The sequence below is a fragment of the Sarcophilus harrisii genome, chromosome 6, assembly GCF_902635505.1.
Source record: "Sarcophilus harrisii chromosome 6, mSarHar1.11, whole genome shotgun sequence".
Classification (NCBI taxonomy): Eukaryota; Metazoa; Chordata; class Mammalia; order Dasyuromorphia; family Dasyuridae; genus Sarcophilus; species Sarcophilus harrisii.
The window spans coordinates 81,332,066-81,357,568 of record NC_045431.1 but is presented as its reverse complement, the minus strand read 5'-3'; the positions used below and the strand labels follow the sequence as shown (position 1 = coordinate 81,357,568).

General features: G+C 33.0%; 1 protein-coding gene across 2 annotated transcripts in view; it reads right to left on the bottom strand.

Moving 5' to 3' along the window:
* GUCY1B1 (guanylate cyclase 1 soluble subunit beta 1) overlaps positions 1–25,503 on the bottom strand; it is a 67,521-nt gene that overhangs the window by 14,521 nt on the left and 27,497 nt on the right. For both annotated transcript variants that reach the window (XM_031943398.1, XM_012552152.3), the window contains exons 4-5: positions 23,297–23,415; positions 9,565–9,762 (exon numbers count right to left, since the gene is read on the bottom strand). In XM_031943398.1, the coding sequence (XP_031799258.1) occupies positions 9,565–9,762; positions 23,297–23,415 (317 nt within the window). The remainder of the gene's footprint in view (positions 1–9,564; positions 9,763–23,296; positions 23,416–25,503) is intronic.

Here is a 25,503-nt window from a genome sequence, read left to right as displayed (position 1 = left end):
CTGTTCAAAAGAAAAAAAAATAAGTTATAGATAGCACTAGTGACAGTATCTTTTAGAACATAAAGATAATTGGAGCAAAAAAAATTCACGTTGAATTAAAATGTTTATATATGTGTACAAGCTCAACATACTTGAAACAAGGAAAAAAATGTTCAAACTCAAATGCATATATTTCTTTTTCACTTATAGGCAATTAATTAGAAGGCAGAGTAAGCATTTACAATGAAATTATAATTCTGAGGAATTATCACATTAAAAAATATGCCTGATTCTCTTAATGAAAACCAGCTATTTCTACATTCTTTTTTCCCTTAAAAGGTTATATAAGCACAAGAATGACCTCATCATATTTTATTCAGAATATTACCAATATATGAATGTATTAGCCATTTAAAAAAAACTCTTGATCAATAATAAATATAAGATAACTCCAGTCATAGAAAAATAAAGTATGGAAAGCTAAAATAAATTATTTTCTTTCTTAATATAACTTCATTGTTCTTCTAAAGTTATAGAAATAAGTATGACTTAGAGCAAGAAGTTTAATGAGTTTTGTTAATTATGCAAGTATTTGAATATTGGTTATATTTTATACTCACTGTTACTGTAATGAATGTAACTTGAATGAATGAAAACTAGAAAAATAATAATAGCACATTAATTTATATAGTGCTTCAACATTGGCAGAGCTTTAAAAATATCTTATTTTGGTTTATTCATTTATTCTAGTAAATGAATGGACGTTGTAGGTCATACTCTAAGATTCACCTGTGTTTCTTCTTAAGTTTCTGCTGTTTTCAATGCTTATTATGCTATACAATTCTTTTCCATTTTTTTTCTTCCTGTAAATTCTCTACAAATAATCTACTCATTCCATGCTGGAAGCCTAATTTAATAATTGGGGGAGTAACAATTCAAAACTCAGGCTATCCAATTTTTATTTTCTTGTTTAGCAAATGACCAGATCATCTCCTTTTCTAGACTTTTCTATGTTATTAAAAATGACTCTTATAGTACTTCTCAAATCTCTGGAAATATGTTGCCACCTACTGTCATTTAATTCATCTTTGATTTTGATTTTTCTAGAAATTACAATATTCTATGACTCAAAGTCATATGGTATATACCCAAGGAAATACTGTCATTAAAACATAGACTTCTTTGACAGAGCACTTTCAAATCAAGGAGAGATCAGTGAAATTTATCAAATCTTTTCCTCGTATTCTTTCCTGGAAACAGCTCATTATCTATCTGCAATGTATTTACACACACATACAATCATTATATATAGTTGGTAGACTTTCCAATCAAATGCACGTCATAGTTTGGGGCAATAGGCATTTTATATTCTTGATTTTTCCCATGTGGATTGTTGACTTATTCTGTTTAAAGTGGCCATGGATCGCACTAAGATTCACCATATTGATCCCAATACTCAATATCATTGGTACTATATCATCTATAAAAAGGATCATCTGGAAAATGAATCTCACTATCTTCCATTGACTAAGATAAAATAATGTGTATGTTTATTCCCATTATATGCTTAAAGAAGTGGACACCTAGGACTTCTATGAGCCAAGATGGTTGAGTAATCTTCCATATTCACCTCCAAAGAACAATAAAATAGTGTCCCAAAACAAATCCTGAATGGCAGAACCAGCAAAAAATGGGTGAAACAAATTTGTAGCCCAAGAAACTTGAAAGATCAACAAGAAAGGTCTATCTCACTCGGGTAAAAGGGAAGCACAATTCAGAACATGAATCATCTCAGCAAACCAGTAGCATGCTCTGCCTTAATAAAGCAGTGATAGATCTTGAGTCCCAGTGTGATGGAGCAGGCAAATACCAACACCAGAACACCTACTCCCTACTTGCTTTAGTATAGCCAATGGAATGACTCCAAATACCACCATAAGCTTCAGCATAATCCCGGGAAATAGGCAGCTGCCAGAGGCCAAACCACAATGTACTTCAGTAAAATCCCAGGGAAAAGTAGAAACATCTCTCAGATCCCACCAGTCACCTCCATTGAACCCCTTTAGTGCAGCACCAGACATGATGTTCCCCATGAATCTCAAGACAATATTAGTGCAGCAACAGATAAACAGTCAGAACTCGTAGCTTCTGACATAAGACGCCTGAGACACTGCCCCTTCCACCCTGAGAATGGAGCTAAAATTTAAATGAAAAGGGAAAGGCAAAAAAGAGCAAAAACCAACAACAACAATAAAAAGAATCTGACCATAAACAGTTATGACAAACAACAATGACAGGCAAGATCAAGTCACAAACTCATAAGAAGAACACAATGCAAAAACACCTACAGGCAAAACCTCAAAGTCTCAAGCCAAGGAAGTAGTCTCAAGCCCAGAAAGAACTTATGGATGAACTCCAAAAGGAGCTTTAAAATCATATAATAGAAGGAGAAGAAAAAATGGAAAAAGGAATGAGAGTGATGCAAGACAATTATGAAAAAAGCATCAATAGTCAAATTACTGGTTAAAAAGTAGAATTGGCCAAATGAAAAAAAGAGATGCAAAAATCCACTGGGGGAAGGGGGGAGAACGCCTTCAAAAGTACAATTGGCCAAATGAAAAAGAAAGTATAAAAGATAATTGAAAAAAAACAACTCCTTAAAAGTCAGAATTGGGTAAGTGGAAGCTAATGACTCTATGAGACATCAAGAATCAAACAAATTCAAAAGAAAGGAAAAAAAGAAAAGAAAATATAAAATACCTACTGGAAAATAGATCTAGAAAAGACAATGTCGGATTCACTGGATTGCCTAAAAGCCATAATAAAAAAAAAGAACTTGAACCACATCTTTCAAGAAATTATCAAGAAAATTACCCTGATGTCCTGGAACTAGACGCCAAAATAGGCCTTTGAAAGAATCCAATGATCACCTGCAGAAAAAAGAACTTAAAATAAAAGCTCCAAGGAACATTATGGCTAAATTTCAGAACTATCAGTTCAAGGAAAAATATTGCCAAGTAGCCAGAAAGAAACAACTCATATACTAAGGAGCCACAATCAGGATTACACAGGACTTTGCAGTCACAACATTAAATCATCAGAGATCAATAAAATATAATATTCCAGAAGGCAAAAGAGCTAGGTCTACAACCAAAAATCATTTACCTGGTAAAATTAAGCATAATACTTCAAGAAGGAGGGGTGGGGAGATAGTCATTCATTTAAACAGAAAGAATTCAAACTTTCATAAGGAAAAGATCAAAATTGAACAAAAAAATTGATCTGCAATATCAAATCCCCAGAGAAGCCTAAACAAGTAAAAAAGGAAAAGAAAACATAAGGGATTTAATGGAGCTGAATCATATACCCCTACATGGGAATATGACACTTACAATTAAAAATTTTGTCACAATAGCACACCAGAAGGAATATACATAGACAGAGAGTATGTGTACAAAATGGAATTGAGGGAATGGCATAAAAAAACAGAGGATGAGAAAGAGGGGTACATTGGGTACAAAAGGAAGGGGAGGAAGATTAGGGTAAATTATTTCATATGAAGGGACAGGAAACACCTATTTTAGTAGAGAGAAATATGGGAAGGTAGACCACTAGCATATCTTGAACTTTATTCTCATCAGTATTGATTCAAAGAAGGAATAATATGCACAATCAGTTGAATATAGAAATCTATCTTACTTGAAAGAAAAGCAAGAGGGGAAGAGATTAAATAAAACAGGGAAGGAAGACTAACCAAAGAAAGGGTAGATCAGGGAAGGTGGGAGACAGAAACAAAACATTGTTGAGGATGGAAAGTCTAAAAGAAGAGAAAGGACAAATAGAAGGAAAAATAGGATAGAGGTAAAGACATAATAATAATAACTGTGAATGTGAATAGTATGAACTCTCCCATAAAATAGAAGTAGATTACAGAATGGATCTGAAACTAGAATTCTACAATATGTTGTTTGCAAGAAACACTTGAAGCAGAGAGATACACACAAAGTAAAAGTAAGGGACTAGAAAAAAATCTATTATGTTACAGCTGAATTTTTTTTTAAAAAGCAGGTATAGCAGTTCTGATCTCAGAGAAAGCAAAAGCAACAATAGACTTAAAAGAGATAAGGAAGGAAACCTTGCTAAAAGGTATCATATACAATGAAGTAATATCAATATTAAACATATATGCACTAAGTGCTATAGCATGCAAATTTTTAAAGGAGAATTAATTGAGTAACAGGTTCATAACTAAACAAGAGATAGAGAATTTTGAAATATAAAGTAGATAATTTAAATTATATTAGATTAAATGATTTTGCACAAACAAAACCAGTGCAACCAGGATTAAGTAAAGCAGAAAGATAAGTCCAAAGGACTCACCCAAGAAAATGCTATTTACATCCAGATAAAGAATGGATGGAGTCTGAATGCAGATCAAAGCATACGTTTTTTACTTTATTGTTTTTCAGTTTTTTTCCCCTTTTGATCTGTTTCTTCTTTCACAACTGTGATTAATGTGGAGATAGATTTTATATGATAACACATGTATATCAAATTGCCGACCATTTTAGGAAGAAGTTAAGGAGAAAAGGAGGAAGAAAGAAAAATATGGAATACAAAATCTTATGAAAATGAATACAAAAACTATAGATATGTAATTGGGAAAAATAAAATACTATAAAAACTAAAAATATAAAATGAAATTAAATATTGGGTATGAAATTGAAAAAAAAGAAGTAGATGCCTAGAGGTTAAATACGTTTTCTAAAATCAGACTAAGGACAGGTCTACACAGCTAAAACAAAGAAAAAATGTATTCTAGTGAATTTAAGAAAGTGTATAGATAGACAATGGGGCAACAAGGTGGTGAAGTAGATAGAGTCTAGGATCTGGAATTAAAGAAGACTCATTTTCCTGAATTCAATTTATTTCAAAAGTGGCACAGGAACTTACTAGCTACATGACATGGGACATGTCACTTAATTCTGTTTACTTCAATTTTGTCATCAGTAAAATGAGCTGGAGAAAGGAAAATGCAAACCACTCCTAAATCTTTGTCAAAGAAAACCCCAAATGTGATGAAGAATTAGATATGACTGAAATTTGATGCAACAATAATTTGATGCAATCATACATGGATAGGGCCCTGAAATAATCATCATGTGAGTAATGGAAAAAATTTAAAGAGACTCAGGATTATATATCTATCAAGAACTCCAGAGGTCATGTAGTCCAACACCCTCATTTTGCAGATAAGAAAATTGGGACTCAAGTCCTCCTGTCACACAAAGTTTCAGAGAAGGGATCTGAATCCAAGCCTCTGTATCAATAGCCTGCGTTCCTTCCATTCTACCATGGGCACTGTCCTTTTTATAGTCTAATTTTATGGCTCACAATTCCAAAATCTAACAAATACTTTAGGAGACAAACATACTGTCAAATGCATAATTAATAAGATTGCAGTATTTGCCCTGACAAAATTGGTAACAAGTGGAGTTCTTTTGACGTCATCCCAAGTCTGAGATTCTAATCACCATAGCAACAGCTATGCAAATTTTGATAAATTACCAGCTTTCAGAGATTTCAAGTTACTTTTTGTTCTTTTTTTGTGGTTGGCAAGCACCTGTGTCTATTTAGCTTAGGTAATTGAAAAGTCAGAACAATAATAAAGTGATAATTTTAAAATTGGATTTAGCTTGGGGGAAAAATAGCCCTCTCAGCAATCTTTCAAAGCCTAGATGTGAAATTTCCCTGGGGCAGCAATACTGTTAGTTCACTATCATGTTCTAAAGGTTATATAAAGGCAGAAAGGTCTGGTGTGACCTTAGGGAGTGATCTGTGCTGTGGGTTGAATTTTGATTGTACTAGTATAAGAGTTGTCCTCTTTATTTCGGTGTATTCCCTAAGTCCCTTGTTTGGAGATAAGAATGAATTTGGAATCACGAATTGATTATCTGGTTTACTAACTGATTATGTTATAATTGATTCACTAATTATGTTATAATTTGGGGAGCACATGCTGCAAGTCAAACAAACAACCAAGTGCCTTCTTGAATGGCTGTGAATGAACTTTTTTCAACAGAATTGGAAGACATTGTAGAGATAGATCTTTTAATCCAATTCTCTCATTTAAGAGAGGACAAAATTGAGACCAGAGGAGTTAACTGATTTGCCCAAATCACAAAAGAAGTAACTGAAAAAGCCAAAATCTGAACCTGTTATCATATTCTAAATTCAATAATTTTACCACACTTTCGTGTTTCTAATTCTAATGATCTTGCAGCATCGTTTCTAAATTTGTATATTCTCTGACATATTATAAACCAACCATAAAAACTGCATTGTCGACGGGCCAGAGTAGATAGATGAAATGATAAATAAAAGGGAAGAGGAAATCAGGGGCAAGCTGGAGCAAAGTCCAAGGAATTATGTTGTCTTGGGAGTCAAGAATAAAACAGGAGATCCTGTGTCTAAATTGGGGCATTGAGGGATCAGAGTTCAACAAGAAAGAGCCTGAGATCCCACCATCAATATTCTTTGGACCATCTAAAGTTTTACATTAACCACACCTTCACTTCCCCACATTATCATAGTCTATTAACAAGTAATTATTAAACAGTTACTATATGTCAGGCACCATGCAGATGATCAAGAAATCAAGTGCATACCATTTGGACTAGGTCAAAAAGGAAGATGTGCAGTCAACTATTAAGACAAATCAACATTTTGTATTTTGGAAAATGACTCGTGCACTTTCATTCACATTTTAATATTTGGAATTGAATTAAAATTATATAGTTCAAATTATGACAACACTCCTTGTGTATAAAGAAGGGACATTCTTTAGATAATCATGAAGATGTTCAGACTTACAGATTATGCTAAGTATATCAAAGATAAAAACAAATGAACAAAGGGAATAACTTTCTATACCAAAGCAGAGTGGAGAGAAATTGGCAATTAAATTAGTGCCCCCACAAAATCCATGGGGGAAAAGAGTGCAGGATTTACCAAGATAAAGAGTTTTAGATGAAGATGTGATAATTTTCTGAGAGTTTTCCCCTCCATATAAGTAGAACATTTTTTTTTATTGAAACAAAAAGTCAATAATATAGTTTTAGAACAACAGCAACTAGTTGTATAAGAAAAAGACAATGAAGCCTTAAGATTAGACATTATAAATTTGAAGCTCTCAGACTCTATGCTAAGTTACTAATTTAATCTGGATATACACAGATAGCAATAGTGGTATCTTATTTTTTTTTATTTGATTCTAGCTGCTGCAATCTATTTTAAAACAAATTTTATTCCAATAAAGTATAAGCTAAATGAATGCCTGATCTGAGACTATCCTCAGCTCATTAGAAGTGGCCATTTGTATTGGGAGTACTGCCTCACAGATCCCTGGATTTGTTAATGTCATAATGTCCCTATGGTTCTAGTAACCAATCATAGAGTCTAGTGCTAAAGAACCAAAACTGCATCAGCACAAAACTACAAGTAAATAAACACTAAGGAGCCTACAATCAGAGTTAAAAACAAACAAGAAACTCCAAATAAATTAAAAAAAAACCAGATACATAAAATAATTCTTATAAAAAACCTTACAAAGTCATGGAATTTATCAAATAACAGACAATAAAATAATCACCAGCCCAGTATCATACAGATAAAAAGTGGTAGAGACTTTATTATTCAAACTCATATCCTCCTTGAATGCTGTTACCTATGAAAGTCAGGGAACTATTGTCCAAGAAGTGTCATTGCCTTGTACAGAATTCATTGCTCTAAATGACTTATGTGTTTAAAGCAAATTACTATTTAGTTCCATGTTATGATTCTAGCAGTTTTCAAAGGACCTTTTGTTCAGTTTTCCTATAATGATGTATCCCATTTTCCTACTTCAATACTTCAAAAGATCTGTCAGGACCCTCAATGAAGATTCCACTTCAACCAATAAAGACTGCAAACCTTTTAATGATATCGGAGATTGGAATAGATGGCTTCATTATAGTTGCTGTGGTCAAATACATTCAATCATTGGTGACCAACCTTCTGGAGATGCGCTCTCTCTATGCTTAACTAAGCTATCCGATGGAGAACAGACATGTGGTCAATTTTCATGTCCATTCAAGGAACATTTCCATTATGGCAGGGTCTGTAAAAATTTTCTCTTCAATGACATGACCTTCAAGGACCTTTATTGGAGAGGTATTCTTTTTAATAGGGTTTTATTCTTCTCTCCATTCAGGCTAGAACAGAGTACTAAAATTTCATCTTACAATTACCTATGGGAATTTCCATGAAGAGGTGAAAAAATGGTAAGAAGGCTATTTTTTCAACCTACTTAGTCACAGGGTGACTGAGATAAATCTACAAGCTTGTCATACAATACCAAAGTGGGTCCATGTGAGAACAGAATAACAAGTAAGAGTTCACACAACAATTGAAACTGAGCACAGTCAGTACCAAGGAGTCTCAAATATTTTGTCTTCAGATCTATTTTTAGCAGCTACAAGTCTGGCTACCAGCTTCTAGAGAGCACAATTCTCCTTCTGAGCTCTTTACTTCATTTTTGAAAAGATTCCAGGAGGAGGGAAAATAGAGAAATCTTTCAAATTGCTTAGAGCAGAGGTATCAGACATATAGCACTCTCAATTGTGAAGGAACAAGATTATAATGTAATTGGGAAATGATTTACAAAATAAAGAGTAATAGAACATAGATAATGTTAAAATCTAATTTTCTAAATGAATATGTGGCCTGAAGGTAATAACGAATGTAGAGTATTTACCTAAACATGTTAAACTGTGTATACTTTAGTGTCACCTATTTCTATTGAGTTTGACAAAATTGGTCTAGAGAAGGTAGATTACCTCAGGTTCCTCATCTATAAAATGAGCTGGAGGAAAAAAAATTGGAAAACCATTCCAGCATCTTTTCCAAGAAAATCCCAAATGGTGTTATGAAGAATTAGACACTACTAAAACAAATGAACAACACTGAAGAAGCAAGAGGTATCAAGAGGAAAATTGCTGAGATTGTTTAATAATCCAGGCTTGCAAAAAAAAAAAAAAAAAAAAAAAAACAGGGAAAAGAAAGAATAATAACCCCAAGGCTAAGCCTTCATGTTGACCTTAATTTCTCTAACAGCAATTATTTGGCCTTGAATCAGCTGTTTCCTCAACGTGAAAGGGTCAAAAACATTTTATTGCTTTGAGTACTAATCACTTACAACAAAAATATAGCCAATTTCAAAAGTTATGAAAAGATACCTACATTGTTCTTAATCCTGATGTTCTTCTTTATGATTAGCAATACTCATAATTAAAAGTATAATACCGATAAAAATCCTAATCAGAAGTACAAATTATCTACTTCTATGTATCCCCTTACTAGCTCTTAACATAACTTTCTTTACATCCCAAAATGTATTCATTCCAAGGATAAATACAAAAGATGATTGTTTTAAATGGAATTCTATATTATATATGCCCTTATTTCCATTTATTACAAGCTCAGTTATTATTCCAGTGGACTAATTGACATCCTCACTCAAAATAGCACCTTTATCACAAATATTACCTTCATGTCAATTTCAGTGCCATGAATCTGTTGGGCGACAGTTTTGATGATACCGATGACAATATCCTGTAGTCCTTCTCTTTCTGAGTAGTAGTGCAGAATGAGTCCTTTGCCTTTTTCTGCATCAGTGCATCTAAAGGAAGGGGCACGCATACCTGGATAGATAGTGGCAAGATGGTCATGGAGAGCATCAAGGTTCTATAGAGAGAAGGAAAATAGGAATGAAAACATCAGAATTATGAACAAAGGACTTGAGAGAAAAAGACATCCAAATACAAGGCTTAGGTGTTTTATCTGAGTGGTTTTTAACAAAGAATGAAATTCAGCCTCTTAGCATACCTGTAGAGTGAAAATTACATAACACATCTTTTCTTTATAAGGATATTTGTACAGTGTAAATCACAAGTGAAGCATGACTTAATGGGGATGACAAGTGTACTTAAGAGGCAGCACACACAAAAAAAGGATGGGGCCCACAAAAAACTAGCTACATAGAGGAATAGCAAGATATAATTATTTCTCCCACTTGAGTACTAAGTTAAAAGTAATTTTAATTAAAAAAATAAATAACACAAAGCAAAAAAGGTAGAATCAGAGATCAAGATAACATACTTGACTCTCTGACACATAAAGGGAAATATGAATGACATGAATCAATAAACAATGAATTTTGATAACTGTTTGGAAGTAACTAATGAGTTGTGATGATACTTTTACTCATTTAAATTAATTTAAAGGTAAATAGTTACTAAGCAAGTTTGGCAGATCATACTGAATTTTAATTTTAAGTTAGTGAAAAATTAATTTTATTTAAAAACTAATCCTAAAGTATATGCACTTGTGTAGACATGAACATGTCACATGATTATGTCAAACAACATGGGCAAATAGATGTGTATGTATTAACTATTATCATACAGACCTTTGGCAATAGATCCATTGTGGATATGAATAAGTAAGCTCCAAAATATAATTTGGGAAGAATTCAAAGAAGAGTAAAAATAAAAGTTCTTATCAAGGAAACGTATGCAACATGAGTCATATGGGTAGACTGAAGGATGACAGGTGAATAGTTAGTGGTATATTAACAACTCTGTTTTTATTTTCACCCTTTTACAGATTGAAAAAACAAAGGCAAATAGATATTAATTGATTTAATCAGGGTCACAGAGTTAATAAATATCTGAGTCTTGAGTCTTGCTGACTCCGGGTCCAGTTTCCTACCCACTGTACCACCTAGATGCCTCTGCTTAGGTTGGATATCATGGATACGTTTCTATTCTGAAAACTAAACAAATATTTGTTAATTTATATGTCTTTATCCGAGGTATCATCATATAAAAGGAGTTTGACTTCCTGAGTCTCTAGAAATTTCATTTTTCAATGACTCCCTCCCCAATCAATCAACAAGCACTGGTTTATTTTTATTTTTTTCAAAATTTTAAAATTAAAACTTTTCATTATATAAAAATATATCCCACTCATCCCTCCTCTTGGGGAAAAAGTATTCCCAAAGTATTTATTAAACACTTTTTATTACTATTTTATTATTATTTTACTGTAAATAAATCTATTTATATTTATACTATTTATTATTAAACACTGTTTATTAAACATAAATGACTATATCCACTGTATTAGGTGCTGAGGACACACATACAAAAATAATTCAAGATGCAATAACAGCTGCACCATGAAACAATTAGATTTTGAAGCAAAAACTAAGGAGCATTCATTTATTTGCTAAATTGTGATATAAAGTATATTATTGTTATTTGTCCTTGGTTCTTGAAGATGACCATGACATCAGAGAAGTGAGCCCTTGACATGCAAGAGAATTGGATTTAAGTGAGAGAAGGTGTGCAAGGTAACCTGCCTCATTTTCCCTTTCAGAGCCAGTACAGATCAGGATGACTGGAGATGGCCCTGGATGAAATGGGAAATTTGGGTCTTTTTAAGCTTAGGCTTTTCCCAGGCCTCAGTTTGAATGAGGCAACCACCCAATCAGTGATTAAGATTAAGGAGGTCACATCCCAAAGGAGAGACAACATACAATCAATCAGGTTCCAAAAAGTTGTATACAGGATAAATAAGAAATAATTAACAGAGGGAAGGCATTAAAGGATTTATGATGGATTGAAAAAGGTGTCTATGGAAGATAGGATTTCAGTGGGGACTAGTAGGAAGCCCCGATAAGTGATTTAATGTTTCAATGCCCTAGGCAATGCTTAATGACTATAGTTGTAAAGAAACATTGGTAGAAAGAATTTCCTCACTGGAAGTTCTCTGTGCCAATGAAAAAGCACATAACATCTTAAAAAGGATTCCCATAAGTCTTTCTTGACAACAGTCAGAAAAGTTAAGTAGTACAGAGTTGGAGGAGGAGGGATTTGGAGTCAGAATCTACCTAAGACATTTACAAGTTTTTTGAATATGCATTTAATGCTTCCTCTCGTAAAATGAGGTAAGAAATGTACTAGTATTTTTTTCTTTTAAATGTTATTGATTTAAATTGTTTTGTCACAGTAGATACTTCCTATCAAACACAGAGATTATTTTATTATTACCTAAAAAGAGAAATGTATGTTTTAATTTAGAGAATATGAGACAATGATTATTTTATTTGTGTAGAGTTGGTTTTTAATGTTGATTTTATTGATAGGAGAGAGAGAGACAGAGAGACAGTGTACAAGAAACAGAGACAAAGAGTGTAAGAGAAAGAATGAGGGATTTTGGGCTCTTTACTCTGAACCACTTCAAGAGTATACATTTACATATATATGTACATATGCATGTATGTGGATGTAAACATATTCACATGTACCTAATATACATGTACATAAATATACATAACAATATGTGCATGCATATGTATATGTTTTACCTAATATTTTGCCTAGGTTTTTTTATCTCTAAATCACTTCATACATCTTCCTATGTTTCTTCAAATTATTTACAGTTGCCATTCCTCATAGCATAATGATATTCAATTATTTCACATGTCATTATTTGTTCATCCATTCCTTAATTCTTGGGCACATAATTTGTTTCTCACTTTTTTGTAAAGGACAGAAACTTTTCAAAAGAAATGAAATCATAAACATTGAAGAAAACAAAATTTAGGAGTAATTACCCCAAGGCTTGGGTGCCAAGTAAACTTCTTTGTATCTATATAGCATACAGTGAAATAGAATGGAAAATATTTTAGCTAAAATGGGGCCACTCTAACATTGGTTCAATGATATTTCATATATGCTAGCTCACATTTACAGGGCTCTATAAGATTTTACAGAATGTTTCATTTACTATAACCCTATGAGATGGGTAGTGTAAGTATTCCTGTTCCCACTTCCCAAATAGGGGAAATGAGGTTCAAAAGTTGATTTTCTAGAGTCCAGCTATGCAGTGGCAGATTTCATCCCTCATAGAAACATGACATTTTGAAACTATATTAAGGCCTAGTCTCCGGTTAAATAAATAGATATCACCTCAGAAAAATAATTAATATATTTTTCTCAGCATTAAATAATCACATGAATGACCTATAGGCTACTTCCAATAAGGTATAATCTCTCTCTCTCCTACATCCTAACATATTAAACAAAAAGCCAGCTTGTCAAAGTAATGTTTGACAGAGTGAATCTCTTTTAAATATTTCCCACATTAGCAACATTATTTCTTTATTCTCGAAATATCTGCTTCCCATAAGGGAAAGAATAGATTCCACTTTCAAGAAATGCTTTATATACTATTGAATGCCACCAGAGGGAGATGTTGCCATAGACTAGGAGGCCATTCCGATTCTTATCCTAAGATATTCCTAAATATTCAGAAAATTCCACTTGATTGGGGGAGCAAGCAGTCTTTTCCTTGATTGTTTAACCCCAAATTCTTAAAGATATACAGCTTCTGACTTCAACACAGAAAGTTTGGAAGGAGGAAGAACTGGGGTATGGCTAATATAGTCATTAGGCACATTATTCATAGATTCTGTACCCCTCTTTTTCCTTACATTCAGAAATCAGTAAGGAAGTTGTGGTATTGTTTTCTGTCTTACTTGCAAAATCATCAACTGGGGCTTATGCTATTTCTGAGCTTCTTTAAAGCAATCAAGCTCTATTATCATGAAAGAGTAGCCATATGCTTCTATTCAATTTAAAAAACATGAATTAGGTCTTAACAAGATAAAGCCCTGCCTTGGTCTACAGTAGTGGGAATACAAAACTATATGAGCCTAGCTCAATCATCCAGAACTTACAGTCTAAGAGTGAAGATATGGGTAGGGAAGACACAAACACATATATTTATCTCCCTCCAACACAAATAGATATAAAGTCTATCAAGTTCAGTTTAAGAGAAAATCCAAGTCAAGTGCTATATAAATTTCATTCCTCATTACTTTTCAGAAAAAAAAAAAACCACAGAAATGGCTCAAGTAATGATTTGATACATCAAATATGTGTGTTTGATATATCAAATGACCCACCGTTAAAAACAACACTATAGATCATGCATTTCTACTATTAAAAATAATTATACTGAAGTCTTTCCAGTAAAATGGTATTCAGCTGCTTTATAATTGTGTAAGATGATCCCCATCTTTTTGAACATTAGGCCAGTAGAGGGCTTTCTTGTCTTTGAGTAAGGATCCTAGCTCAGCTAAAGTCAGAGAGGTTCACAAGTAGAGAATTTACTAATAGGTGATGATTTTTGCTGTTTGGGAGATTTATGAAGACTGAGACACAGAGATGATGAAATTGGCATACTCACAGTGATAAAAATCATGGACCTTTTGAAATACTGAAGTTTTAATAATCATATCTAACATTCACATAGGATTTTTACAGTTTCCAAAAATCATTACAAATATCTTGTTTGATTCTCACAACAACCCTGAGAGACAGGTATTTTCATTATCCCCATTCTACATTTTCTCTTTTTCGAGAGAGGTTAAGTGATTTGCAACAGAGTAAGTATGTGAGAACAGATTTGAACTCAAATTTTCCTTACTTTAGTTCAGCACTCTATTTACTGTGCCATCTAACAGAGAATTGTTATTTTTTATAAATCATCCACCTACAAATTACCTACTTCTATACTACAAATATTTTCCTATGAAAAATTCACAAACAAAAAAATGACATGTCAGAAACATTTTCTACTAGATATCTGTGATTGATGAAATAAGCTTTTACTTTAATATATGTAGAAACAATAAGGAGATAAGTTGTAGTGAATCAAAATGATCATGTCTGTTATGCAAAGATACAGACATTATCTGATTCAATAATTACTGTCCATTACAATTAGAAAATAAGACAGAATGTAAACTCTTTGAAGGAAAGGTCTGTTTTTCATTCAGATATATCTCCAGAGTCTCTTACAAATAGAAATCTCTTATTAAATGCTTGACTGTTAGATCAATGAATTATATTACCACTTAATAGCAAATTAATCTAAGATGTGAATAGGCAGTACTAAATTTTATCGCTGTCTGTGGCAACCAAACCTCAAAATATCAAATGTCTTATCGAGTTTACCATTAATTAAATGGACAAACCAAGAAATTTCCTGGAGCACATAAGAAATAACACCACTTTAGTGCAGTATTGATTTCCTTTAGGTAGAACCTCATATAAAAGCACTCTTGAGATTTTTTTTTCAGTTACAATTACCTTTAATCTCTGTCTCTGTCTCTCTCTTTGTCTCTGTCTCTGTTTTTCCCCCTCCTCCCTCTTTTGATATTATAGAGATGACTATCATGGGAAAAGTAAAGGATTTGATTCTATTATACCTGACCACATTTTTCTGCCACAATTACTGTTATATTATGCTTTTAGGAGCTTTTAAGACCACAAGAAGAGATTCTAAACATAGCCAGGATTCTCTCATCAAGGCTCAAAGAGAAACCCTATTCCATGTTAACAATATTGCCTATAAATTGCCTTTCCATTATTCACTAAAGTGGCTACTAATAGTTCTATCCACAGATTGTGAATAATAAGACTTTCTCCTGAAAACATCATTTTAGGCCCTAATTTTATGGGGAGTAGGGGAAGTCTTGTTTAAAGGAAAAAGTTCAGAGTGGCTAATTAAAATCTCTTACACATACATATATTTATGTTTTCAAACTAATTTTGAAATAAAGTTAAGCAAATGTAGATCAAATATACCACCTGTTAGCAGTGATTAAACTGCAAATAATCTGGTTTTTTCTCACCCCTTCATAACTGTTAAAGTTTTCTCAGCTACTTCAATTTAGAAATAAATAGAAAGGAGAGCAAGTACATTCATTTTTGTCATCATTTGAAAACAAGAGGTCAGCTTAGGAGTGTCTATTGAATTTTTTAGTGACTTAATTCTGATTTTTCCTTCATCTTCCATATGCCAAAAGGATATTTTTTATTCATGGTTATTGCTCTCAAGGAGTTTATCATTACTTCTGATTTAAGCTGGAGTCCACCAATTATAGATGAAAATTATTTCTCAAATTTTGGGAAAGTGCAGTCTAGTTACAGATTTAGGATACTATTTTTGATTTCCAGATGACTGTAACTTATACCCTTTAAAAATGTGTGAAAGATTCAGGTTTTTCTATCCCTTTGGGATGTTTCCAGGGGAAATAGTTTCTCCATTTAAATATATAAACTAAAAATAAGCTTATATATAAGCCTACACTCAAAAGAAAAATGGAATTTCTGAGATTTATCTTCCTGACATCAGACATCTAGAGATTTAAACCATCTCCCCATAGGTGGGTTAGTCCTTATTTTAAAATTCTTTTTTAGTAACAATATTTTATTTTTTAATTACAATTTTTAACATTTGTCTTTTCCTACTTAACAATATTTTATTTTCCACAAATACATGTAGTTTTCAACTTTCATTTTTGTAAGATTTTTGAGTTCCAAATCTTTTTCTCCTTCTGTCCCTTATATCACCCCTCCCCAAGAAAGCAAGCAATCTGACATAGGTTATAAATGCACGATAATTTTAAACATATTATTTCAAAATTCTTGGGCTTAAGGCTCAATTTATTCAGTGAGCTGTTTCAGTTTAATTCAGCAATTCAATTTGACAAAAGCATAATTAATTATTGATTATTTTGAAGGCACTCTACTAGTCACAACATAGTCCTTGTCCTTGATGACATTTTGTATATTCTCAGATGTGAACACCTCTACATATACAAATATATTGTTTCATCTAATAGAATACAGTGACTGTTTCATCTATCTTTGTGTTTTATCTCAGTTCTTAGCACAGTGCCTGACATTAGTAGATGCTTGTTGTTCATGTATATGAGTCATTTCCAGCTTTTTGTGAGCCCATTTGGGTTTTTTTTTTTTTTTTTACAAAGATAGTGGAGTAATTTATCATTCCCTTTTTCATATCATTTTACATCTGAGGAAACTGAGACAGATAGTGTTAAGTGACTTGCTTAAAGTTGCAGAGCTAGTAAGTTTTTGAGGTCAGATTTGAATTCAATAAAAGAAGTATTCCTGATTCCAGACCCCATTTGCTACCTAGCTGCACCTTAGTAGGTGCTTAATAAATGATTATTGATTAACTGGTCTCTGTTTGATTGGATGGAGTAATTATGACAATGTGCTTCCAGTATTGGGGTCCAATATTTAGCACCTGATTAGCACTAACAGAAAGAGCCCAAAAGTTCCACTATTAAGGCAGAGCACCAATCTCACTGTTTCAATTTGCATGCAGGACAGATAAAAAAACTGAAGACAAGAAAATGAATGCTTTCAGTCATTTTTATTAACCTTTTCTTTTTGAGTTAATTTTTTTTCCATGTTTAGCAATGCACATTTCTTTTTCTAAACTACATTCTGAGAATGAAGTTTTAATTCCTTTTTAATCTTTGTCAAATGAGGAATATAAGAATAAAACCTACTATTATGTGTAAAGAAAAACAAAATTTTTATATCAGTTCATTTAAAAAAAGTTGGTCATTTCCTTTAAAACTTTTTAGAAAAAAAACTTAAAAAACTAAAAACAAATAGTCACATAGAGAGCTCTATATTAGATGGCACTTCAGATCTGCTTCGATTTGGTTTTTCTTTTGTTTGTGCATATTTATGTTTTTTGTAGACCTCAGAAGAAAGGAGCCTGGGTATGAGTAAGCATGATTAAGAATGAGGCAAATGAACAGCTAAGGCTTTGGCTATTACTCTTCTTTTTGCTTCCTTCTTATAACTGCTATGATTCAACATTTATTCAACAATCAAGCAGAACCTATTGGGTGAGAAGTACCATGATAGATCCAGGAGAAGAAATAAAGTTTAGATAAATTATTCAATCAGCTAATAAGCATTTATTAAGTGCTGACTATTATGCTAGGGCTGCAGTAAAGTATAAGGGACATAAAGAAAGAAAAAAAAATTCTGTCCTCTAAAAGCTTACATTCTAATGAAAGAGAAAACAAGTAATTAAGTTCATAAAATAGGGAGAGAGAGAAAGTAGCTGGAAGGCAATCCCCATGGAGAATGAATTAGCACCTGAGACACTAGCTAAAAAATAGGGTTTCTACCTCAATTGACTTTACAATCAAGTATACTTCCTGTACTCTAATGAACAAGATGAAGATATGGGCATAAATAAAAATTCTAAAATGTAATATGAAATGAGAAGTGTTTTAGAGAATCACAAATCAAAATGTTGTTAAGATCAACAAGGCTTCAACAGATATAGAGAAAAAGGCTCAGGAAATATGAAGAGCAAAACTGAAGAGACATTAATGTTAGGGATAGAAATTAGACATTGAGATAGAACTATTAAGAAAATGGAATTTTACCAATGAATAAGTAAATTATTTTTTTGAAACCTTCTAAATGTATGATCTTAAGGGGGGGAATTATAACTGGATTCCCTGGGGGGGGGGGGAAATAAAAATGTTAAAATGGCAATGTTTCTAAGATATATTGCGATCGTTACTCCTGGAAAGCCACTTAAACTTAAAAAAAAAAAAAAAGAAAGTCATTATAGACCTATGTCATATATTTAAGAATGAGCTATTCTTTTCAGGAATACAAAAGGTGAAGGGTGGGGGAAGGGAATGATTTCACTGTGTTTTCATACTCACCCAGGCAACCTTTAAATATATAAATTAAAAAAAAAAACGAACAACCAAGACAACATTCATCAGGTCTGATAATGAATCAAAGGCCTCAACACTATTTAAGACTTGGAAAACATAGAGTAGTTGTACAGGGAGGAGAAAAAGTATGTCATGTGCTACTGATCTCTGTTGATCTTGTTTATTATTTCCTTTTCCTGCACCCTCAGTGACTAAGCTTCCTCCTGCCCTTTGTGTACTTCAGGGTTTGAAGACAGCCTTTCTGTGTCATGAGAAAGCAGTTTCCTTTGAGGTTCAGGAGTTAAAAGCAAGGGAATGTTGCATTTTTCTAAGAAACATAAGTAATCCAAAGTGACAGATTTTTACAGCTGTTTGGGAAAATGACCATATTTCCCAAAATAGCACTTCTCATGAACACTCAGACATTGTATCTGACGTAGGTCATCAATTCTAGACAGTTCCTGATAGGCCTGGCCAAATCACACTTTCACATTAAAACTGGCTGAAAAAGATAGTGAGGTTGCCAAAGACTGGATCAGGGAAAAAGGTCTCCAGGATTCATCTAAAACTAGGGAGAAATCTTTTTCCTTTTAACCCCACATTTTCTTCTCAAACTATTTTCTGCCCATCAGAGATTCTTTTACCCTTTTCCATTTTAAAGCAAATATTGCTTATTAATATTATTTTATGTGAACTGCTTCAAAACACTGAAAGGAGGAGAGGGGTAAGCCATTTATCAGGGGATTTGCTTTGGCCCTGAATTTTCCTTGGGATGGGCATGGATTCTAGGGGATTATGGGAATCATATTTTCTTGAGAGAGGATGAGAGAATAATCAGGGTTCCTTGGAAATCATTCTGGGAGTGACTTATGTTAATTTTTTTTGTATCAACAATTATGAGTTAGGAGTAGGGGAGTCATATGCTGGAATAAAGGGCCTCCAAGGGCAAGGCCTAAAATATTCTCTGAGTCCTAAATCAAACTAAAAGCTCACCGGCCTGCAGTGCTATGAGAAAGAAAATAGAAGGTTCTTTTTTGGAACATAATGAGTACAATTCTCAGGTGTCCTATTCCATAATTCAAACATTTCAATTTCTTGCCTAATTTACAGAAATTAAAAATCGATGGGGCTAATAGAGGACAAGAGGAAAACATCTGTCTGGTAGAAACATGGCTTGAGACACATGAGAATCTCACTATCATTTAGTTCTTCCTGACCAGCTGTCTTTTCTCCATATCAGTCTTCCAATGTTTCTCTCCAGTGTTTACATCAATACTACAGAGGTTTCAAATAGCAATTTGCCATAGCAACAACATGGGTGCCTTTTTTTTTCTAATTTAAGAAGAAATTTGGCAGTATAGAAGAATTCTTCTTGAATTATAGACTTTTCCACAACAGAACATATCTAGATGAATATATGCCATTCAAAAGCCAAAAACAAAATCTTCAAAAAGTGTGTTTCCTCTTACCCAAAGGCCAAATCTCAGTCTTTTTGTAAAAGACTGACTTTTTCAGTCAGTGGACATAATGTAAGATATACCAACTGAGAAACTGGATGGAAAGTCCCACAGAATGAAAAGAACTAGCTTTATGTAATTCATATAATTTATAAATGCCTTTATATTTCAAAAATCATAATTGGGTTGTTTCCTCTATACAGATGCTAATTTTTAACAAGTATGGAAAAAATTTATGATATTAAGAGTCTAAAAAACATCTGCAAAACCCAAGTCTTCAGGTTCATTGATTTGAAGTCTGGAGAGACTTAGGTTTCTCCAAAATTTAATAGTTGTATACGATCCTCCACAAATCATTGACCTTCAGTTGCCTCTATACAATGGAAATAAAAATAACTGCAGTACAGACCTCATAGCACAGTTGTGAGATAAACCGAGATATCATGTCAAGCACTCTACACTTTAAAGTGCTATCCAAATGTTAATTAATATATTACTGTGCTCAAACAGAACTTGCTATTTCTGGCCCCAACTCCAAACCCACTACTCTTCCAAATTCCCCTTTCTTTGTGTAGCAGACATCAGTATCCTTCCAGTCATGTAGGTTTTTAAATGGGTTACTGTCCCATCCCTGTTACAGCTGATCAGATGCCAAGTTTTGTTGTGTGTGTGTGTGTGTGTGTGTGTGTGTGTGTGAGTTATTTCATCAGCTTAATGATTTTCTTTAATTTATTCTTACCTGGGGTCACTGAGCTGCTGTTTAGGAATATAGATATTCCTAATTCCAAGGCTAACTCCCCTAGTCACTGTCACACCGACTCCCAATTCAAATATTTCTTTTAAAAAACACTTGTGCTTTAAGATATTTGTATTTCAATACTTCAAGGATCTATGAATTTTATAAGTGGATAGCACTCCGAACAGAGATTACATCACTGTCTCAATAGCATAAGTAACTGGCCAAAAAATTGTATGGTCATAGAGTCAGTTTTGTGGGTTTATACCTGCAGCTTTTATAACTGGGGAGGATTTTGCAGACTCTTTATTCTACTGAAATAGTCTTCCAGAAGCCTGGCTTACCTCTAGGTCATGATGAAGCACTGGAGTCAGATTTCAGTGGAGAATGTTTAAAACATACCTTGCAAAAAAAATTAAAGTTGATGAAATCTTGGTCTGGACAATTTGTAGCTGCTGTTAAGTGTTTGGTCTAAAATATTCTAAGTCCTCAAAGGCAATAACAGTATAGTAGAACACCAAGGACTACAGAAATCAGTTTCATAATTTAGTATTTCTAAAAATGTCAATGTTCACTTATGAAGTGTGACTCTAACAGAATGAACCTCATTCTACAAACCATAAATGAGAATTGTCCTGATTACTGTAAAGTCACACTTGTACTTCAGGGCCACTGGCTGGCCTTAATCAGTAAACACAGGCTTGCTGACATAAGTATATCCCCTTAAAAGCACAGATTAAGAATGGAAAATTACTTAGTGAGGTCTAGTTCAACTCCAACATTTCAGGGATGAGGGAACTCATCTGTGTAAAGACTTTACCAAATTTATACAAACATTTTAAGTGGCAGGATGCAGAGCCTAATATGAATTCTATGATAACAGATGTATTTACTCTTTTTCCCTCCATGATGTCACACCACTAAGGAAACAGCATCTGCAGATATTTAAATGTCTTTGTCAGGTAGAAAAGCTAGTAAGAGCATAGATAGAGGCATAATTTGGTAGAAATGCCTGATATAGTAAAAAAGAGCATGATTAGGAATTAAGAGACCTGGGTTTGAGGCTTAGCTCTGCGATTTACTAATATTTGTGTGACATTGGGCAGATCTGTTCATTCTCTGGGCTTCAGTTGCCTCATATATAAAATGAAGAGATTGGATTTAATCTATAAAGTGCCCTAGACTGTTGGTGGATGAAGGGTTAAAACAAATGATTTCTAAAATCCTATTTCCTTTCATTCCTGAAAGTCATTCGATTTAATTTTAAAACATCGTTTGCCAATGCTTTGAGATATTTTATATAAATAAAACCCTCAAGAAAACCAATCATTGCATTCAGTAGTTACTTATGATAAATAAATATTGATGAGAAATGTACCCTTTTCTATGGATACTTTTTGCTTTACTATCGTGTTCTGTTAAAAAAAAATTACTTAAATAGACTATCATTATTTGTTAATGTTTATGCTTAACTTTAAAAAATGTTTTATTGGTTGTGGGAGTAAAAAACAGCATAATCCAATTAAAAATAAATAAATATACACTTCATGACTGCTAACTTTCACTGTATATTACGTGAAGGCAATCACAAGGAATCCTGCAACAAATAACAGAATGCAATTTGGTATTTGTGATGTAGACATGGCAAACATTTGTCAAATTCTAGTTCTGGGATGACTTAGAGGATAATTAAAGCTGGAACCTTGGCAAGATATGACATTAGTCTAAGAACAGTACAGTAGAGTATATAATTATATAACCAAGATGCAGAATATTTACTCAAAATCCAAAAATATGAGCAGAGACTAAATCTCCCAACAAACCCATTTAAATATAGCATGTTTAATTTCAATTTACATTTCTGCAAGTAGCTACTTCTTGAAGAAGAATTTTTTTTGACAGCAGTACTCTAGCAAATCCCCGGAGGTATGGCAAACCAGTTTCCATCTTGATTTAATACTGTTTTAAGTTCAGCAGGGGGGGAAAAATGTTCCTGTGTAAACACCAGCCATTTTGATTAAACAGTTGAGTTCTTACTGTGGTTGTTAAATCAGTAATGCAGCTGGATGGGAACTGGTTTACATTCTCTTAAGCTGGGCTTCAGCTCTGCTGGTGTCACACAGTGACATCACTTTCCCCAAGACTTTGCAGCAGGCAGATCAGAAATACCAATTGTAAACAAGAACATCACTTTCAGAGCTAACACGTTTCCAGAAGAGGGTCTCTCTCACAAGTGAGGGTGCTTAAAATAGCCCACTCAACCCAGAAATAGCTTCCTCTTCCATTTTTTCCCCAGCCTTCCATTTGCTAAAAAACAGCAGAGATAAATATTAATGAGAAAGCCTTGACTTTTCCTGCTAATTAAAGTAGATTTAGAAGGAAAAAAATCTGACCTTTCTCCAGTCAAGGGTTAACTAAGACAATACAAATAAGACACATATTTATTACCTGTAGAAATTCTCTGACATTGGAGCCCAGAACACGGAGGATGGTATCATAACCGGACTCTTGGCAAAATACAAAAAACATCTTCCCAAACATTTGGAGGATTTCTCCTGCATTGAGATCTATATAAAAGTTTAAGGGGGGAAAGTTTGATTACTTAAGAACTTGAAGTGGGGAATTATCATTGTAAATTATTATTTCTAAAATGAACTAAAGCATCTTCAATGCTTCTATATATGACTTTAGAACAAGTCTGTCACACAATAAAACCAAAAGAGAAAGTTTTCAATATTTTTTCAAAAGAATATATATATCAGATGATTTTATTCTCATATGGTATATTACTAATGCATTTTTCCATCAAACTTTTTTAGTGCTCATTTTATATTTTGCTAATTGGGAAGTTATTTTAACATTGAATTTATTTCATTTAGGAATGAAATTGAAATGAATGTTGATTGTTTGGGGAAAATAGCAATTTACATTACTTACAGAACCTTTCTATTTTGAAGTCTGTCTGCCATTTTGAAGTAATATTAAACCAAAGAATTACTGAGTTTAAGAACACTTGACTTTTTTCTTGTAAATTTATTTGGCTTCCAGGTTAGAATAGGAAAATTATTGAGCTTCCTCCTCCCTCTCTTAAGGTATAATCTGATTGTAAATCACGCTTGTTTCTCACCACTAGGTACTTTCCTTTTCCACCTGAGGCTTCCTTAATTTTTCTTGGTCAATATTTAGTCATATTTCCCCCCGTATTAACATCTCTTCTTTGTGCATCTCTTTCTACAAAGTTATAATATATTGTGGTTAAGAAAATGATTTATTTATTAAGAATTCTTTCATTATTGAGCTTGAGTAAAAACTAAATAGTTCATATCACTACCTCTAACTATGGGGTTTGGCAGGGCTCTATTCTCCATCTTTTCTTCTATCTCTACACTCTGTTGGTGATCCAATTACAAGCATTTTATTATCATCTATATGCAGATTATCCCCAGATCTATATATTCAGTCTCAGTCTCTTCCACAAGCCATAATCTTATATCATCTATTGTCTGTGGGACCTTTCAAGCTAGATATCGTTTAAACTCAACATGTCTAAAAGTCATTATCTTTCCAAGCTTCCCCATTTTTGTTGAAGTTATCAATATGTTTTAAGTGTCTCTGGATTGTTATCGCACCATTTTCTTCAACTGATTTTTTCTTCATCCTATATATCCAGTCATTTAACAAATCTTGTAATTTCTAGACTCATGAAATTAATTATATGTCTTTCCACTCACATAGCTACTGTCTCAATTCAGGGCCTCATCATTTCTCTTAGATTATTTCAATAGTTTTTTAATTGAACTCCCTGTTTGCCACTCCATTGCATTCTACACACACACACACACACACACACACACACACAAACTCTATACATTACACACTATATTTTTCTTAAGTGTAAATAAAATCGTATGCCTTTCCTACTCAACCAACTCCAATATCTTCTTAATACCCCCAGAATAAAATATAAGCACTTTTGCTCATCTTTTAAGACCCCCATATAACTTCACTCCATTCTACTTTTATAGTCTCGATGAACATTTTTAATCACCCTCCCACAGTGCCATATAGCCAAACTGGCCTTCTTTCTGATCTTACACAAAATACTACATCTCCCATCTCTCCCGTGTCCAGAATATACTTTTAATTGTGCCTCATAGCATCTTGTAAGATATAATTGAGATACTATTTTCTATATGAACTTTTCCTGATCTTCCAAATGCCAGTGTCCTTCATGCAAATGATTTTTTATTTAACAACTGTGTGTGCATATATACATATTAACTTTACATTAAACATATGGAAGGTAATATACACAGGTGTATGATATATGTACACATATGTATATATACATGTGCATATATGTAAACATAACACACACATATATTATTTATATTTATATTTGATCCTGGTGAGTAAGGATTTTTTTCTTATATATGCATTGTTTGGCACAAATTCTGGAATATATTAAAAATTAATAAATAATTATTGATATGTTGATTATTTGTTGATAATTTAGGTTCAATAGTTTCAAAACCACAGTGATTGGGTAACACTAAGCTACTTTAAAAATTAACAATTTTGTTAATATTCTTTTCTTTTTGATGTCACTTTAATTTTTAATCACTTTCTACCCTAGAATCCTTCCTTGAAAAAAT